Raw genomic sequence first — 17,501 nt, 5'->3', positions numbered from 1 at the left:
GATAAAGAGGTAAGAAAGGTCGGTTCTAGGCCTTTGAGAGAGTCAATGAGCCAAGACACTACCATTGAACATCCTTGGATATGTTGCGGATCACTTGATATCAAGAACTGTTTCATCCGCGATCTCCATATCTCACATCTTCTCTAAAGGACATGCCATTCCGTATTATGCCGTCTTCAGTCTTTGTGTACGTGTGACCGTATAGCTGCTTGGATGTCCTCAGTATAGATACATTCACTTCGATCGGCATCTATTGCAAACGAACAAAGTCTTTATTACAACCCATGGGACTCATAGGTAGTTGAAATAAATACTAATCACAAATTATGTACCTTTTCCCATTTTCAAACCTTGATCCTGCGACTCATCTGCTCCGTCCCAGCAGATTTCTCATAGTCAATATCCTTGACAAGATCCACACGACGACCCAATGCCCGACGAATAATCCAGTCCTTGCTATTGATCTCTTCCTCAACCTGGTCCTTCTCAATAGGAGGAATGAGCTCCGACCCTTCCAGTCTTCGAAGCATCACATCATCCTCAGGCCGTGCAAAATACACCAAACTGTACCGTGTTGAATCCCCCTGAATACCCGGTGGTGCAGCAACCCGATGAATATTGGACCGGAACAGGCCATTGGTAAATTTCACCATTGCGTCGCCGAGATTGACAATTGCATGACCGGGCAGTGGTCGAACATATACCCATTCTGCATCAGCGCCGGGAGGTAGGACTTGCAACCCGCCCAGACGGTTGAAGAGGACTGTCACGCTGCCGTAATCGGTGTGTTGGCCCAGTGCGGTCCGTCGGTCATCGACCGGTTGTGGCGGTGCCTTGATGAAGCGCACTTGGTCACCACTCACTGCTTGGAGTCGGTGGAGGTTGGATAGCGTGCCTTCTGGCAGGGAAAGCTTGTCGTTGAGGATCTTTAGAATCAGGATAACGATTGCGTGGGAGCCTTGCATAAAGGATTTTGTTAGATCACGGCTTTGATGCAGGACTTCTGGTGCTGGAAGTTGATCGCTGATGCCTATAATATCGTCTTTTGAGATCTAAGGAGATGTTCTTGGTTATTCTTGACCTTAACTTGTCAGTCTTAGCGTATAATGGGCACTCACATTGTAGAATTCATTTCTGTCCAGATTTCCGTGTTTATCAACTACTGCAACCCCCTGACCCTTATACCCGAAGTATGAGTTTTGCGCACTAAAATCATAGTTCTTCTTCTCGTCAAGGCTCAATTCGAAGAGCTCTTCGCCAACTTTGAATAGGCCATCTGCATCCTTAAGGAGAGATGTCCCATGTTCGCAGTCCTGAAGATCCAGGTAGAAGAACCCAATATCAACTGATGCTTCAAAAAGCCGTTCGAGCTCGGCTTTATCCCCGGCCATTAGTTGGCCCAAGGATAGCCGAAGAAGTGGTGCGGTGGGGACATCGTCTGGGAATGGCGGGAGTCCGGGGAAATTATTGACGATATCGTTGAAGTTCGCTTGGGAAGCCATTTCTAGATGTCTGAAAGACGGATATCTCAAAGAATAGGTAAAGAGGGTATGTTTTTCGGGCAAAGATTACAGGTAGAAGTGAAAGTCTGCGTCGAGGTCTCGGTTACATATCCGTGAAGAACATCATGCGGGGAAGCAGTTGTCAGCCGAGGAACAGCCCGAGAGACCAAATCTGAAGGTCGATGGTCGGAGGCAATTGAACGTCCGAGCTAGATATGGTATTTGAAAATTGGAGAAGCTGTTCAGGTCAATCTACTATGAAGTTACTTGTCCATAAGCCCTGGCCTATGTGTTTCTGCATAGCTCCCTTCACGTATGATGTCACCAGAAATAGTACCTCGCAGGGCTGCAGGTCAATATATTGATAGATACAAAGCTGTAAACGCTCTCACTCATGTTCTCACTTTTCAGATCTCTTATCATGCCGATTGAGTCACCTGTAAGGCGCAGGGCGCAGACTCCTAGTGGAGACTAACCCCGCTCAAGGTTGGAAGGCACATTGTCAGATTCTCAGCAAGTGCTTCAAACTACTTCGTTGCTTTGATACAGGGTTTAAAATGGGGGCTGAGAAGATCTTATGTATAGCAGATCTGGAAGAAGCAGCTTCAAAGATCCTCCCAACGTCGACTCGAGGTAAACGAATACTTCTCACTAATGAACCAGGCCAGGAGCCAGTGAGGGGTAACAAGATCTACAGATTTCTTCAACTCAGGCGCAACTAATCAAGTCACTGTTCGCGAGAATTCCTCAGCATACAAAAAGTATCGCATCTTGCCTCGTGTCCTCAAGGATGTCTCCAAGGTCAGCACCAAGGTCAATCTGTTCAACCGAGACATCACATTTCCTCTATGCGTATCTCCTGCTGGACTCCAATGCATGGCCCACCCGGATGGAGAGTTAGCAACCAGCAGAGCATGTGCTAGTATGGGCGTCAACATGGGTATATCCTCTTACGCTAACCACTCAGTGGAACAAATCACTTCGGTTGGGGCGGAGATCGGACCAATCCATCATGTCATGCAGCTATACTCCATGATCGACCGTGAGAAAGAAGCACGCATCATTCGACGAGCAGAAGCCTCCGGCTGCAAAGCGATATTCCTCACTGCAGATAGCCCTGTTTTGGGAGTCCGGTATAACGAGTGGAGGAATGGCTTTCAACCTCCGCCGGGCTTGGGGTACCCCATGATTGAAAAGACGTCTGAACAGATTCAACAAGAATCGCATGATGATGGCTTCAGCTCGTTCAACTCGGACTCGCACTCTTGGGCAAGAGAGATCCCCTGGCTTCGAAGCATCACGAAGATGGAGATTTGGATCAAAGGTGTCTTGACGCCTGAAGACGTTGAGACGGCGATTGAATACGGCTGCGATGGTGTGATTATCAGCAACCATGGGGGACGACAACTTGATGAGACACCAGCGACTATTGATGCTCTTCCTGCGTGTGCAAAGGCCGCTCGGGGTCGGATTAGAATTCATATCGACGGAGGTATCAGGTCTGGTACTGATATCTTCAAAGCGCTGGCGCTGGGAGCGGAGTGCTGCTGGGTCGGGCGACCTATGCTTTGGGGGTTGGCAGTAGGTATTCTGATTTTCACTGCTCGGGTACACGCTGACATTTCCTTCCAAGTATAACGGTCAGGAAGGTGTCGAGAAGATGCTTGAGATCCTTTATAACGAATTCAAACGATGCATGCAGTTGGCAGGATGCACGTCTGTATCTGAGATCAGCTCGCCAAGTCTTGGAATTGTTCGATCAGACGGGCCACTTGCACGACTTTGAGTTTAATTAGATCTTGCTTATAGAGAATTCTGTCCTTTAGTCATTCATATTTTGCGAAAACACGTCAAATATTAGAGAAGTCATGTTCATCTGTATACTCCGTAGCTAGCTCTAGCTTGGCGGGCCTATCTCTTATCAGCGCGGGTGACATCAATTTTTCTCAACTCCAACCCTCCGATCTCCATCTTCAACCACCTTAAGAGCTATCACACCCAACAACACTCTACTTTCCTTATAGCCTACGGGCTCAGAACCCACCAAAATGACTTCCTCACCCGCCCCAACAAATCACATCGCCCACACCCTCCTCGCCCGCGCACATTCCCCCGATACAGCCACCCAACAATTCACCGAGCGCATCAAACAGAAACCACTCTTCCTCCGCCCAACATCCCCCTCCGCAGCCGACAACCGCTCCCGCCGACGCCATCAACGCCTCCGCAAGAAAGAGTACTTCCTCAAACACCAGCGCCCGCAGCCCCTGTCCGCGCGCAAGAAGCGCTCCTCGGGCCTGTACGATCTACCCAAGGAGGAATGCAAACACGCCATTTTCAAGGGGCTGCATGCGCTCTGGGTTGGCTATATGCAGGAGATACTGGACCTTAAGGTCGGCGGGCGGAGTGGTCTGGTTACTCCTGCGTCGCATGGGGCGAAGCTGGTTAGCGCGGATTATCATGGTGCGGAGGTGGAGGTTGTGAGGAGTCAGTGTGCGAGTCGGGTGGGTGTTAAGGGGATTGTGGTGCGGGATACGAAGTTTACGTTTGTGGTTGTTACGGAGAAAGATGAAGTGAAGAGTGAGTTATACGGATGTCTAGATGATGACTCAATTCAGAATGTCGAAGCTGACATTGTGATTTCAGCGATACCGAAGGAACATACTGTCTTCCGATTTACAGTACCTCTACCAAGTCTTGCAGAAGCTGAAGCCGAGGGCAAAGTAGATCCCCAAGAAAAATCTACTGCGGAAAACCCCAAACCACTGGTTTTTGAGCTACATGGAAGCCAGTTCGAGAACCGACCCGTTGATCGAGCGAATAAGAAGTTCAAGTGGAGGAATATCGACTATGTATAGGCTGGCCCATACTAAATCAACGATGTTGAATGATTCATATTTGGCATATCATCAATGAGACAACTGCTCGATGGAGGACTTTGTAGCTTCACTGCCCTGAGATTGATCATAAATCTCATTGCATCTTACAATAAGGCCTAAATAAGTAAGACAAATGATACGTTGGAAATAGTAGACTGTAGATGATCGACGATCGATGGTAGATATTGATATTATGTGATATGTAAACCTAGACCTTTAGGTGTTGGTATGTCCAGTTTCAAAGATCTACAGCATGGCATTTTTCAGCCACGGCATCTGGTACGTGGACCAGTGGACGGATTGCCCCCAGACAAATAGGATGATGCCTATGCTGGTACGAGGACATGCATGTCGGCGCTGCATGAAGCAGTATCAGTCCGTAATTTCAGGAACGCAGAGCGGAGAATCCTTCAGGAATCAGGCATTGACGGTTCGACAGGCTCCAGACGAAGAGTTGCCAGACATGACGTGAGGTGAGACGGCGATAAGTGCGTCGACCGTAAAACATCGCAGTCGTTGAACGATATGCCCCGATTGAGCATCTTGTGCATAGTGGTGGATTGGTTGTACCCCGGTTGATTGGAATCAAATAAACGACCAGACCTAGTAGGGGATGATGGGCGTTTTCTCGATATCGCTCACATGCCAGCCCATTCAATGCTGAATGTACGAACGGTATCAACCCGATCCGCCTCAGACTCGACCTCATCTCGCCTCTTCTGGGGTCCACCCAAGAGGAAACCTTTCTTGACACCAGTGCCCAGTCGGCCACCATTGACGATATCCATCAAATCCATTTCTTGATCCCACTCTGCGGAAACGACCACGAAATGGGAATGGAATCGAAGAGGGTCTCCTGGGTAGGCCACATATTGACATCCAAAGCGTAGACCAGGGGAAAGGAAATAGCCGCGGGAGTGTAGATGGGCGAAGAGCGGATAGGACAATGGCACTTCTGGTTTCGGGAGGTATTGACTGGACGCGGAAACGGGATGAGGTAGCGGCGGGTAGGAAGTAGTCGGCGTGATACCCAAGGCCTGCTGAGGCGCCGGTGTGCTGATGCCAGTTGTGCGAGATAGAGACGAGGTCCCATCCTCTCCAGCGAAGATCGAGTTCGGTTCCTCCTTTTCAGTCGGAGCAGGGCTTGATTCAGGGGCGACTTGAGCATCGGCGGCGGCCTTCGCAGCCTTTGCCGCTTTAGCGGCCAGACCCTTAGCCTTTTTCTCGTCTATCTCCTTCAAGGATTGTTCTCGTTGCTGATCCTTGCGATCTGCCAGGATACGCATGGCAAGCTGGCCTTGGGATTCTAGGTCGCGGAGATACTGTCGGCGATCCTCTTCTAGGAGCGATCGCATGCCATCATGCGCTTTGGCTTCGTCTACAATGCAAGCTACATCCTTGTCCACCAAAACCCGCGCCTCCTCGGGCATCAATTCCAGCGGCAGACCCAGGAACACATTTTGTTGTGGGATTTGAGGGAGGGTCCCGATCAGCACGCCACAGATGTTGTGCTCGCGTCGCAAGTAGGTGACGGCGTCAACGGAGAACAGCAGGTATCTACCAGATACATAAGAGATCGGGATGGGAAGAGTAGGTGTGGACTCCATCGTCAAGGATTCATTCGATTCATGTGCAGCTGCAGAGAGGGCTTGATGTTAGCCATGGCTCAAGAACAGTGTCAAACTGATCAAAATGCAAAAAATGAAAATTTTCAAGGCAAGTCATTTTCGATACGTTTCTCAGTCACAGGTGCTCTTTTTTATTAAAGGAGCTTCAGGGGATTGACAGATTTGTAGATATATAATCATGCAAGGCGGGAGTGAAAGTGGAAAATCGCAAGAAAGACTTACCATTAACAAGAGCGAGCCCGTGGTTTGACCAGCAAAGCCAGAGACTCGGAAAGTGGGAAGAAGTCAAAAGAGTCCGGAAAGAAACGCGAAGCGAATTTTATGGAGAGCTCGGCCCGCGCTTATCCCTTTTGGGAAGATGGTCTTGGCGTTGCTACAGAATGCGGAAGACGCGGGCCTCAGCGCAGGACACGCTGCTCTAAGTCGCAAATCATCAACATGAACTTCCTGCTCCTGCTGTTTTTGGTCTTCTTCGCGCCATTGCTGCTTTTTGCTGGTGAGCCTCTTCGCCCTTATAATCCTCACAACTGTGGGGACTGTGCTTTGAAGGTGACTTTGGTCGCTGACATATCTACCAGTATGGCTCGCGGCTTCTTCATGTCTAGGAAATCGTCTTCGCACTCGAGGCGGTGGGTTTTCGGTGCGACCGAACCTTGATACATATGGGCAGAGCTATCTTCGAACCATGGCCAACTCCGGAGCAGCCATGTCAGAGCAGATCGAACTCGACGATATGCTAGCAGAACCGGGAACTCGCCGTCACTTTGATGAGGATGAGGATTGAACCCGGATTTCACAAAGGAGTATTCCCTTAGAACTCGAGGTCCGACTTCTTCGGCATGCCGCCAGTTGCCGACGCATCTTGTGCTTCCGTGTCGCCTTCAGCTGGCGGCAAACTGAACGGCTTAATCTCGAACCGCCGACGGCTGAGGATAAATGCCCAGTCTTGTCCCACATTCTGATCGCTCCCGCCACCACGCTCATGTAATACCGGAAGTCTATGCGTCTTCAGCATGCCTTGTGGTGGTTCCTCCACAGATGTCGCAGCGCCCGAGGTTGCTACCGCGTCAGCCGAATGAGGGAAGGGACAAAGCTCGATCACGCCGTCACTCAACAGTTCGATCCAGCGGACCAGACCCGATGAGCGTGGGAACAAGGACAGAGGGAGTGTGATCATGGCCGTCACTCGAGTGGTGTATGCGCTCATCATTGCCTTCAATGAGTGAAAGAACTGCAACACATGCTCGGGCTGGCAGGCGTTTGGCGGATACATGGTCGGGTTGAGCAAGGACGGGATGACGATGCGGTGGATGGTATTTGAAGGGCTTGAGCCAATCGTGGTTTGGAGCTGTTTCAGAATCGCGGCGAATGGAGATTCTCTCGAAGGCACGAGTGGGATAAAGGACATGTTGGTGATGGCGGGGTGGGTAAGACGCTTTGTAAGGTCAAAGGCGTGACAAAAGGCTGGCTTTGCGATTGCATCTTTCTCGCCAGCCGGCGCAGGGGCAGGCGCTGTAGTTGATGAGCATCTAGAAGCTATATTCATATCCAGAGTCAAGGTACTTACCATCTCGTGAGCCTGCGACGCCAGCACCAAATTCACCTAGCCGCTCGTATCGCCACGCAATCTTCATCTTTTCATCCTTGCGCTTGTCCCTCTTCTCTTCTAAAGATTCTGCTGTTCCGATCAAACCTGGAAGACTGCGTCCCCACTGTTCAGGGACTCCGACGACATGAATCTTTTGCTCTTGAACCACGCCCTCCGCCGCATAGTATCGGAGCAATGCACCCGCAAAATCCGTAGTGCCATTTTCCTCAATCAACAGTATTTTCCCCATAGGAAGTCCTGCATGGCCAGCGAGCAGGTTGTCCAGCGACGGCGATCCTGTAGAGGTAGTTGGTCGTCCATCATCGGGGGAGGGGCGTATGCCCGGACTTGATTCAGGCGGAGCTGGCTGAGTAGAGGCATTGGGGACAGCTGCACGGTCGACACCTGCAGACAGACCAATGTTTCGCTTGCGAAAGGACATGTTATCCAAGTGGGAAAGAGTGACGCGAGTATAAAATGTATAGAGTTGTGGAAGCTTCGCCGCAGTGGAAATCGTTATCGGCGGGGAACCAAAAACGGCAGAAAAAAAGAAAAGCTTCAAACTCCGCCGCAACTCGTCCGATTCCTACTCTCCTCCAACCACCCGCATCCCAACCCCAATTCGCCCGCCGCACACCCTTAAGTCGCCGGAATCTTGCAGTTCTTTCTATCGCGAAACGCATACTCTCCTTTTCAGTACTCAAAGAGCCACCGTGCTGCAGTAAAACGTCAAAATGTCCGACCCAGTCCTGTTCGAAGACACCTTCACGATCAACTCGATCAACGCTCAAAAATACGATCGCGTCTCGCGCCTCGAATGCGAAAACCGTGACAAGTCCATCACCTTCACCCTTGATGTGAACACCGAGCTCTACCCATGCGCCGTGGGTGAATCGGTGTCTATGGCTATTGCCTCGACTCTGTCTCTCGATGGCAAGGAGGACAACCGCACAAGCTGGCGCGAGGTCAGCAATGGCGAGCCAAGTCTCGCCGATGACTACGACTACGTCTGCCACGGCAAGGTTTACCGCTTTGCGGAGGGTCAAGAAAAGGATACAATGTGGGCTCTTTCCGAGACAGACACCTGATTCTAACAAGAAACGTATGCTGATGATTGCTGTTCAGGGCTGTCTTTGCTTCATTCGGTGGCCTCCTACTCTACCTGGTTGGTCCTTACAACAAGACCAACCCCCTGCGGATCGACCACGTTTACCTGCTCTTGAAGAAATAAGCGAGCGGTGGCCGCCATTTTGTTCCTCTTGCCTTGGTGAGAAGCTGTTGAATCTGGAGCTATTGTGTGCTCGAGATCAAAGGGAAAATTTCGAGATTTATTGGATTTGGGCAGAATTTCCTTCTGAATTATCTATCGGGTTGTGCAGCGCTGGCGTTTTTTGCATTCTGATTTGTGTGTACCATAGATGATCGTTAATAAAATTCGATCTTCACTTCAGGTAGTGTCACCCTCGGTCACATTTGGACATATAGAGGGTTATGTTATCAAGACTGTCTCTATCAGTCGTCAGTTTTCCTCCAGGATTTCCTCTATAGACCGATGGATGGTCCAAGCAGGGAATGAGCAGCAGTCTTGATCCACTTCTCCTCGGAGGGTATGGGATTGTACATATTATGCAAGCTGAAATTCTTGCTCTAAAGACTGTATGACTCAATGTTGCTTCCTTCGAAAGTATGAGATGAAAGAAGTCCAGGTCATAGTACTACCAAATCCATCATCACACCAAAGCCTATTGCCATGAGCAATCCCATTGAAGATGACTTGGTGGTGCCAACATTTGGTTTGGAGGTGCTCGAAGCTGCGGCTGTTTCTTGCAGTGCAGAGCTGGTTGAAGTAGCAATTATGCTGCTTGGCTGCGACGTAGTTGCCTCGGAGGATGTCGCAATTTGGGTTGTACTCGAACTCGAGGATGTCGAGGCAGGAGCGGCGATAACTGAAAGATCCAGGGCTTTGTATATACTGCTTTCTTGTGCGTCATCGATCGTAACCCTACAAGGGCTTGGTGCCGGGGTAGCAGATGCAGTGACTGGGCAAATGTTGGACCCGCCGACGACGGAGTAAGTCTCAACGGTGCTGTAACTGACGACGCCCAGGGGATCTGGACATGAACCCGCAAACTTGGGGCTTGGGGCACCATCCGCGATAGTAAACATGAAGGTTCCGTTGCTGATCGTCGTGAAGAAGGTTTCATCCACAAACATGCCGGCTTCCACACAAGTTCTGGCATTAGTCAAGGACCAACTCAGACTCCATTGTCCAACGTCCAACCCTGCTGTGTAATTTGTTTGAATATAGGGGTCTTGTAATGGCGGAGTGGTTTCTTCCACAACGAAGATATCTCCTTGTCCTTCAATGCCGAAAGCATACGGATCGGCAGGGGATATTAGCCATGAGAACCCGTACCCAAATTCAAATGCAGCAACCGTGTTCTGGATCGCGAGGACGACGGGGAAATGGTCTGTCCTTGCATAGCGTCCATTAGGGCGAGGAAACACAATGTCAACCTCTACTGATGTTGGTAATTGTGCTAGGGCAACGCTAAGCGAAGCGTTGACCAGCACCATCCACAATGAGATCGACCTGCCCGCGAACATGTTGGTAGTATGTCTAGATCAAATGAAGAATGAAGTCATGTGGCTCTCAAATGCACGGCGGGCATGGATTGATATAACCAGATAAAGAAAGAGCCGCAGCACAAGCGTACGACCTCGAGTAGGTCTTGCTCTCCTCGAGGAATCCCTGATATGGAAGGAGTTGAAGCCAGACTCTTTGATTACGAGCCCTCATTGGTAAGGCTTGCGTGAAGGTCCGGAAATACCACCAATCAGTTATGCTGTCTTCTCTAAGCTTAGCCCTCGAATGATGGCAGGCTCAAGCCTCAGATTTTGATAACTCTCGTATTAATTGCCAGACTGGTCCAATCATACCGAAATCTTGAAGTTTGCCTCAGTTAAGCGATCGGGGTGGCTTGAGGCTTGAACTTTGAATACGAGCCTTTGAATACGAGCCTTTGCGCGTTTTCTCTGGTCGCTAGATACAGTGAACGACGTCACTGCTTAGGAATCCAGATATCTATTAACAAAACATATGATCTTGGAATAGACTATGACATTTACAGAGGATTTGTGCAGCGGGAGCAGTTTTAGGCTGAATTCACCTTGGGCCGGGATATAGCGATAACTCGATGCGCTTGCCTTGGTGGACTTACAAATCCGGTTACCATTCTCAAATTTAGTCAAAAAGCTACCTACACATCTCTGAATTCTGTTTCTAGATAAACGTCTAACAGTGGTCCGTGCGTCCTACCAGGCTTAATGCAGGTAGATTCCAATTTCTTTCTTTATAACGCACTAATTCAGAGCTTGAAACAGGGCTTTTTGGTCGACTTCATTGTTCAGGCACACAGAACAAGACTTGGTCAAAATCTCAAAATTTGGCCTCGCTAACTGATACTTACGGACCCCCAGATACGTCGCGTAGTTCCAGTTCTTGCGCAAGATGTAGAACCCTTTGTATTCCGGGAACCAGGGACGATCTTTAGCCCATATAATAACCGACGGGTCAACCGGGATACGCGAAGTGCGGATATCTCCATGCTGGTCAAAGTTGGCTTGAAAGTGAGAGCTGTGATATTGCAGTGTCATTGTGCATAGGCAGTAGACGGCACCTTCATCCGTTAGACGGACGTAGGAAAGCGCCACTGGAGAAGTGCCTCCTTAGTGACGTTATCTCAGAAGTTGTGGATAGAAAAATGGAAGACTACCCAGCCAGACATCGTTACCATGTGGATCAGGGACACGTTTGATTCCACATCGGCTCGCCAATAAGGCAAGTCCACAAAGCTGGGTATTCCGTGTGTAGAAAGTGCATGTTTGGAAGTGATCCACAATGGATCACCTCATATAGGTTTCCCATATCCCAATTTCCTGCGTGTCCGGGCTCATTATGGTTGACAGTAGTGTGTAAGAAGGCCGAATCTGTCATTTTCGAACCACAATGCGCAGTTGGAAGGCCCACTGTTACGTATGAGTAGGTTTAGGTTGGCAGGTGATAAACTGAAACTTGAGTCACTCTCCAGGGCTGTGTCGCTGTGAAGATGACATCAGTGACATGTTTTCTGATTGTGAAGAGAGACTGCCTGACTCACAATGCGGTCTAGGTGGCCAGAACTATAGGTTGAGGGCGACAATCATTTTGCTGGGTGATTTTTCTTGGTATCTCCTGTGCCTCAGATGGAGCACAAACTCCTGAATATACACCAAGGTAGCCCAAGAGGTGATAGATGTAAATATATACCGATACCTATCTGGCTAGGGAACCTCAGGACTTCTTGAAACCATGTCTAGAAGGCGTTGATAGAATAGAGCCATATTTTGCATCCAAATCGACATGGAAGAAAGATGGTCATTGAGGCAAGAAGGCATCAATTTCAATGCCCTAAAAAAGGAAGATACCAAGCAAGGAAAGTGCCAGGACTGGCGAAAGTAGTGGGTTGAAGTGTTTTTATTGTTGCAAGTACCAGATCGGTGGTGGGGCAGGCATTGCCTGATTCGGCAATTTCCATATTTCTGGTGCAAGAAGGACTATTTTGAATCTACTGATCAAGGTTAAAAAGAAGTATTCCATTAAAAGTCGTCTATCACGTTTCCAGGCGAGGACCCTATTATAGAATGCATATCGTGGAAGATCGATGCACATTTACCAAGTTTGCCTATCAGATCCAAAAAATTTCCAATACCTGTTCGAAAGCTCTTTTCACAGGGGATATTACCCCTCTCTCGGTGCTTCACAATTTTCATTAATCATGATTTTACTAAGATCTACATCCTGCAGACCAGCTCGGACATTCTGACCTCTCGCGCATTAAGGATGTAGTAGCTTGACAGGTCAATGTCTACCAGCTTCTTCTGATATTAAGATGCATCGCCCTCTATGCTCAATCTTGTTTTTCGCTATTCACCGCCGGCTCTAAGAGTATGAAAGTAATCATTTTCTTTCTTACAGGACTACATTTTTACCTTGCACAATTCGAGATACATTCACATTTTTGCTAAGAGCTATCTTGGGACCCCAAAACGTGACAGAAGTCGATGAGAATTCATGTATCATCACTTACTCATGAGCCATAGGCTTCTCAAAATCAGTCGTTTCTCCCACACGGAACTGGCCAAACTTGTCAAGCACCTCCTGAATCTGCTGCGGACCCATGCCAGCCTGGTCTCTCACCCACAAGGAAGGGTAGTCATATGGCTCCCATTGCCACCAGGATCCTGCTACTTCTACATCCTCTTCATCTCTCACAAGGTCAAAGATACCCATCTTGTAATTTGTCCAAGCAAGCATCCCCCGGGAAAGCAAAGCTTCTCGGCTGAGAGGTAGGAAGCTCAGCATATCAGCATTGTATGGCTCCAGAGCACACTTTGAGGCAGGGTTGTCGCCAAATACCACAGACAGCCGAATAGACTCATTCGCATCATCGCTCTCAATGGCCAAAATGCTGATACGTATTGTGTTCAAGCCAACATACGTCCCGATGAAGTCCTTAGAAGCACCAATAAATCGCGCTGTATCACGTCCATGCTGCCAATCAGCCACCATTGTTTCATGAGCCCTGAGACAGCGGTCCCGAGCATCTCGTAATGGCTGAAGTGTACTGACTCGTGGCTTGAGTCTGAAAAGAGCCTGGAGCATGATTCGAGATGCTGTTTCGCCTGCGTCTCCGGCATTGGCAGCATTGCTCAGAGTAACGATGGCCGTGCGAGCCTCTGGAAATATGTAAGCTGTCGCGACGAAGCCATTGACAATACCATTATAGCCGTAGAGAGTACGCTTCTCAGAATCTTTACCGAGGATTGTCTTCGCGTCAAGGTAAGACTTTTCGACATCTGCGTGTCGATTGTATGAGCCAATGCCCAGGGCAGCAGTGGGCATGGTTGTACGGTGCCACCCCAGAGTGTACGCGGTGTCGTTCTCAAATCCGTCATTGACCGGACGTGTCCACCAGTAGTTCCACATAGGTCCAATCTGGTACAACGGATTTGTTGATCTGGCCTTGATAAGACGCTGTGGTACATCCACCTCACGTTCCTCGTCGTACTGGTTCATAACAGCCGCCATGAAGCTAAGCATATCGTTGACAGAGCTGCTCATTCCCATGCTGGCTAAGAATGGCCCGTGCTCTCTAGATGTCGGACAGTTCTCGATCTTGGACCATGTTCCATCAGACAGACGAACGTATGGGTGGGCGATATTTAAGTCAATACCTGACCCATTTCCCATAATATTTGTCTGGAACATTCGCAGCGGCTGAAAGATTCGCTTCTGTAGGAACTCAGAAAACGACATGCCTGAGACAGTCTCGATGATCTGTGCTAGCAGCCCAAATGCAGCATTGCTGTACCATCAGTTCTTTCGGAATCTCTGGCCGGAGCAGTCCGCTGTAGGAAGGGCATTGACGAGGGCAACATGGTCCTCGGCCGTGTTGAAGATCGTGCCACCGGGCCCTGCGAAAATCGGCGTGGGATTTCCGAGACCAGTGGAGTGTCGGCATACATCGATTATTGTTGCTTTCTCACCAATCTCTGGGTCTCTCAGAGGGCCAAAGGTAGGGAGGTGTTTGCGAATTGGATCGTCCCACGCCAGCTGCTTGTCTTCGACCAGCACCCCGATTGCAGCGCAGGTGATCATTTTGGAGGAGCCGCCAATAAAGTATGAGGTATCTGGGTCTGCTTGGAGGCCAGCTTCGAAGTTTCGCACACCGTAGCTCTTTCGAAATATCGGTTCCTGGTTTGGGCCATGAATGATCCCCACAGATATGGACGGAGCGTTTGCAATGTTCATAGCCTCCTCAACATCCTTCCAAGCGATTTCCAGACGCTCACGGCTTTTTGTACTTTGTTAGAAACACTCGGGTTATTGAATGAATCATACTGACATTTTCGAACGAGGCTCGGGGCCATCCATGATTTAGAATCTCTTTCCGTGTCCTCTGGGCACAGTGGGGAAGGAAGTATTTGCAGTGAGTATTACCACCTTTAGATGGGCAAAAGGATGGTCAAGGAGAGAACAGAAAGTAATAATGAAGAGGTGTTCCAGGACAAAATTTTCAAATAACAAAGAAGACTAGGTCGTTTGCTATGTTTATTATCCGCTGCAGAAGATGGAGGGGAAAGTCAGGTTTGACAGAAGCAAACATCTAGGAAAGAACTGCCTACAACCCAGAGAATGCGGCTTTCCTACCAAATGGTATTTAATCTTCAAGGCAAACCGACTAGACTGATATCCTCGGCCAGAGACTCCGTGATTTTGTGGTAGAAAAGAGGTCAAGCAGTGATTATTCTGGGCTTCTATCCAATTACTTCTTTTGGAGCCCCATAGCAAAAGTGCGAGGCACCCACCAACATAGCCAATTAACTCTCTTTCGCATCGAGAGGTAGTGATAATAGTAACTTATGAATGGATGAGGCATTCTGTTGGATGATAGGTTTGTATTTTCTGTAGATAAGGATTCGACCTAGTGGGTAATCTTGGTCCAACTTGTTCAGAGAGCACATAATAACAGCTCGCCATGCACTATTCCACAGCTCTAAAGTATATACTTAATTGAATCTGTGCGGGCGTAGGCCATGTCTGAGTAAATTACAAGGCCAGCCCTACACCCACTCTCTATTTCATGCAATGCGAAGCCGTTGGATGTTCCATACGACGATGCAAGCGGGCCATGATATCCAGATAATTTGGTTCGTTCTCGGCGGTCAAAATACCATGGCGAATGAAAAAGTCGATCATAATGATCGCACAGTTCGGCTTAAACTCGCCACGAGACAGGGCGTCCTTGACCTCCGATACAGACATCAGGTTGAATTCCTCGACCTCGTTGTCGCATGGTTCGGGAATAACCGAAGGATCGAGCTTCAGGTCATAAACATATTCCACCTCAGGTTGCAAGAGGCCGATTTCACCACCAGCGCGGGAGTCCCGCACATGAGTGTATGTAACGCATCCCACTGGGACAATGGAAGCACGTACAACAGACTCTGGTAGGGATGCTTCCTCCATAGCCTCGCGGACAATGCATTCGAATGGCTTCTCACCGGTACACATTCCTCCGGCGACGGTGTTATCCAACATACTGGGGTAGGTCTGCTTCGTCTTTGCGCGCCGAGGAACCCAAAACTTCAAGCCCGTCTCATCCTCGACGTATCCGGTCATATGGGCGCCGTAGGAGACAATGCCGAATAGCGGTGTTGCGCTGCGCTCCATCTCGAGCAGGTATTCACCGCCAGGTCCGTAGACGGGGTACTTCTCATTGCGCCAACCTTTCAACACCTCGAAGCATCCTACTTTCACAGCCTCGGCGATACTCTGCGCTACCAGCTCGCTGCGGTGTGCGGGATCGGCATCTGCCGATGTGACCAGGGTGACTGTCTGGGCTGCAGAATCGACTTCCCAGATCTCCTTCGGCCAAGGAAACTTCTCGACGACTGTGTTCAGGATATATCCTAGATTGACATCGTACCCCGAAACGCGGAACTCATGGTATTTCTTGAGGTTATCGGTGTACGCGACGCGGTTGTCCTCGTAATAGGGGAAGCTGAGCGGGGGATAAGACAAGATGTCGGGGGCAGGGCAGATATAAAAGATGGGTTCAGTACTTATCGCATTCGCGGATCAGATCCAGATTGGACTTGACCATCTTGTCAATCTGTTACCGGCCAATGTACCGAATGTATCGACCTTAAAAGATGCCCGATGGACGAACCAGCGGAGAATGTCCCTCCGCCGATGCCAAGCCCTTATCGCCCGATAAGGGCAGCTTCCCCTCCTTATGTCACCAGCTTCATCTGGAATCTGCCATTCCTGCCGAAGGCTTTCCTCGAACCTGCTAGAAAGCAGCCTCCTTACTCCTCCCTAGTCGACTCTCAATTCCTCTCAATTTTCACTATACAGCTCAGTCCTACCCTCTGGTAACCCGCGACCAATGTTCTCCGTCGTCATCCCCGGCCGGCCGTGTCTTACAGACATTGTCGCTGTGGACAGCCAACCAAACGGCCAAGCAACCAAGTTCGCCTTCACAATTCCCCTCAGCCCATCCTTCACCGAGATTGTCGTCTTCCTCCTACCTGGCACAGTCCTGCCACCAAACACTGGCGCTGCCATCTACATCCAGCTCCCAGACCCAAACACAGGCAACCCAACCGACTTCCGATTCATTGGCGCACTAGCAAACGAGAAACCCTCCGGCATCTTCAAGGTCCAGGCTCCGTCACAATCAAACAATGGCCTCGGCCGCACCGAAGCCGAACAAGAAGACGAGATGCTTGACGAGGGCTCCGCAGGCAGCGCAAACGGCATCGCAACCCTAGGAATCTCAATCGAACCAGTTCAGAACATCGCGCCACAACTATCAGCGCTAGAAGCAGAGAGCGCGTACACAGAACCCTCCATCTCAACCGCACTGGTCCAGCAAACCCCCGAGCAGCGCCAACAAAAGCAGATCACGACCAAAATGCTAGCGCAGCGCATCATCGGCAGCGCATTCAATTTCCTCGCCAGCTTTGCAGAGAGCGATCCCTCAAATAAGGGCCATGAAGTTGTACCGTTGAAAAGTTTCCGCGATTGGTGGACCAAGTTTGAGCGGCGCATTGATATGGATCCGTCGTTCTTGGAACGTGCAGATCCCAACGCAACGTAGATTGCGCAAAGTACTGGGTCTAGCTGAGCTGAGTATAATTAAGTGCAAGGTGTGGGCGCAGCTGAGACCCGCATATCCTACCGTGTCGGGATTGGCATCCCTGCTTGTGGGGTGTGTGCCTTGCATGTGGCAGTGTTTCAGGAGTACATGAATTTTTTGCATTGAGCGACTGGTATTTGATTTTTGACGTTCTTTTG

The 17,501-nt window shown here is 49.6% G+C and overlaps 13 protein-coding genes across 13 annotated transcripts; 5 read left to right on the top strand and 8 right to left on the bottom strand.

The window, feature by feature from the left end:
- Positions 1-344: 344 nt before the first annotated feature.
- N7458_012358 (putative oxidoreductase, 2OG-Fe(II) oxygenase family) lies at positions 345-1,502 on the bottom strand (the record flags this gene model as incomplete). The annotated part of the gene is made up of 2 exons (XM_056915740.1): positions 345-1,052; positions 1,119-1,502. The coding sequence occupies 2 exons, from the start codon at positions 1,500-1,502 to the stop codon at positions 345-347; spliced, it is 1,092 nt and encodes a 363-aa protein (XP_056760494.1).
- A 557-nt stretch (positions 1,503-2,059) lies between these two features.
- Positions 2,060-3,288, top strand: N7458_012357 (alpha-hydroxy acid oxidase; the record flags this gene model as incomplete). Its single annotated transcript, XM_056915739.1, has 3 exons — positions 2,060-2,135; positions 2,200-3,083; positions 3,136-3,288. 3 exons carry the CDS (start codon positions 2,060-2,062, stop codon positions 3,286-3,288), a joined length of 1,113 nt encoding a protein of 370 aa, XP_056760493.1.
- Positions 3,289-3,550: 262 nt separating this feature from the next.
- Positions 3,551-4,360, top strand: N7458_012356 (RNase P/RNase MRP complex subunit; the record flags this gene model as incomplete). The annotated part of the gene is made up of 1 exon (XM_056915738.1): positions 3,551-4,360. The coding sequence occupies one exon, from the start codon at positions 3,551-3,553 to the stop codon at positions 4,358-4,360; it is 810 nt and encodes a 269-aa protein (XP_056760492.1).
- A 659-nt stretch (positions 4,361-5,019) lies between these two features.
- On the bottom strand, positions 5,020-5,988 carry N7458_012355 (tRNA splicing endonuclease subunit SEN34; the record flags this gene model as incomplete). The annotated part of the gene is made up of 1 exon (XM_056915737.1): positions 5,020-5,988. One exon carries the CDS (start codon positions 5,986-5,988, stop codon positions 5,020-5,022), a length of 969 nt encoding a protein of 322 aa, XP_056760491.1.
- Positions 5,989-6,447: 459 nt separating this feature from the next.
- N7458_012354 (uncharacterized protein) lies at positions 6,448-6,793 on the top strand (the record flags this gene model as incomplete). Its single annotated transcript, XM_056915736.1, has 2 exons — positions 6,448-6,505; positions 6,588-6,793. The coding sequence occupies 2 exons, from the start codon at positions 6,448-6,450 to the stop codon at positions 6,791-6,793; spliced, it is 264 nt and encodes an 87-aa protein (XP_056760490.1).
- A 27-nt stretch (positions 6,794-6,820) lies between these two features.
- N7458_012353 (elongator complex protein 4) lies at positions 6,821-8,039 on the bottom strand (the record flags this gene model as incomplete). The annotated part of the gene is made up of 2 exons (XM_056915735.1): positions 6,821-7,521; positions 7,577-8,039. 2 exons carry the CDS (start codon positions 8,037-8,039, stop codon positions 6,821-6,823), a joined length of 1,164 nt encoding a protein of 387 aa, XP_056760489.1.
- A 292-nt stretch (positions 8,040-8,331) lies between these two features.
- N7458_012352 (DNA-directed RNA polymerase core subunit RPB8) lies at positions 8,332-8,828 on the top strand (the record flags this gene model as incomplete). The annotated part of the gene is made up of 2 exons (XM_056915734.1): positions 8,332-8,657; positions 8,723-8,828. 2 exons carry the CDS (start codon positions 8,332-8,334, stop codon positions 8,826-8,828), a joined length of 432 nt encoding a protein of 143 aa, XP_056760488.1.
- Positions 8,829-9,304: 476 nt separating this feature from the next.
- N7458_012351 (uncharacterized protein) lies at positions 9,305-10,204 on the bottom strand (the record flags this gene model as incomplete). The annotated part of the gene is made up of 1 exon (XM_056915733.1): positions 9,305-10,204. The coding sequence occupies one exon, from the start codon at positions 10,202-10,204 to the stop codon at positions 9,305-9,307; it is 900 nt and encodes a 299-aa protein (XP_056760487.1).
- An 832-nt stretch (positions 10,205-11,036) lies between these two features.
- Positions 11,037-11,254, bottom strand: N7458_012350 (uncharacterized protein; the record flags this gene model as incomplete). The annotated part of the gene is given in 2 exon segments (XM_056915732.1): positions 11,037-11,056; positions 11,068-11,254. The coding sequence occupies 2 exon segments, from the start codon at positions 11,252-11,254 to the stop codon at positions 11,037-11,039; spliced, it is 207 nt and encodes a 68-aa protein (XP_056760486.1).
- Positions 11,255-12,722: 1,468 nt separating this feature from the next.
- Positions 12,723-13,955, bottom strand: N7458_012349 (uncharacterized protein; the record flags this gene model as incomplete). Its single annotated transcript, XM_056915731.1, has 1 exon — positions 12,723-13,955. One exon carries the CDS (start codon positions 13,953-13,955, stop codon positions 12,723-12,725), a length of 1,233 nt encoding a protein of 410 aa, XP_056760485.1.
- A 57-nt stretch (positions 13,956-14,012) lies between these two features.
- On the bottom strand, positions 14,013-14,573 carry N7458_012348 (serine hydrolase domain-containing protein; the record flags this gene model as incomplete). Its single annotated transcript, XM_056915730.1, has 2 exons — positions 14,013-14,493; positions 14,545-14,573. 2 exons carry the CDS (start codon positions 14,571-14,573, stop codon positions 14,013-14,015), a joined length of 510 nt encoding a protein of 169 aa, XP_056760484.1.
- Positions 14,574-15,275: 702 nt separating this feature from the next.
- N7458_012347 (thiamine pyrophosphokinase-related protein) lies at positions 15,276-16,305 on the bottom strand (the record flags this gene model as incomplete). The annotated part of the gene is made up of 2 exons (XM_056915729.1): positions 15,276-16,203; positions 16,265-16,305. The coding sequence occupies 2 exons, from the start codon at positions 16,303-16,305 to the stop codon at positions 15,276-15,278; spliced, it is 969 nt and encodes a 322-aa protein (XP_056760483.1).
- A 285-nt stretch (positions 16,306-16,590) lies between these two features.
- On the top strand, positions 16,591-17,304 carry N7458_012346 (OPI10 family protein; the record flags this gene model as incomplete). The annotated part of the gene is made up of 1 exon (XM_056915728.1): positions 16,591-17,304. The coding sequence occupies one exon, from the start codon at positions 16,591-16,593 to the stop codon at positions 17,302-17,304; it is 714 nt and encodes a 237-aa protein (XP_056760482.1).
- Between the last annotated feature and the right edge of the window lie 197 nt (positions 17,305-17,501).

This window comes from Penicillium daleae (genome assembly GCF_028827525.1).
Source record: "Penicillium daleae strain IBT 16125 chromosome Unknown utg000009l_segment0_segment0, whole genome shotgun sequence".
Taxonomy (NCBI): domain Eukaryota; kingdom Fungi; phylum Ascomycota; class Eurotiomycetes; order Eurotiales; family Aspergillaceae; genus Penicillium; species Penicillium daleae.
Note: the sequence above shows the minus strand (reverse complement) of the source record. Positions and strands in the feature narration are given on the sequence as shown.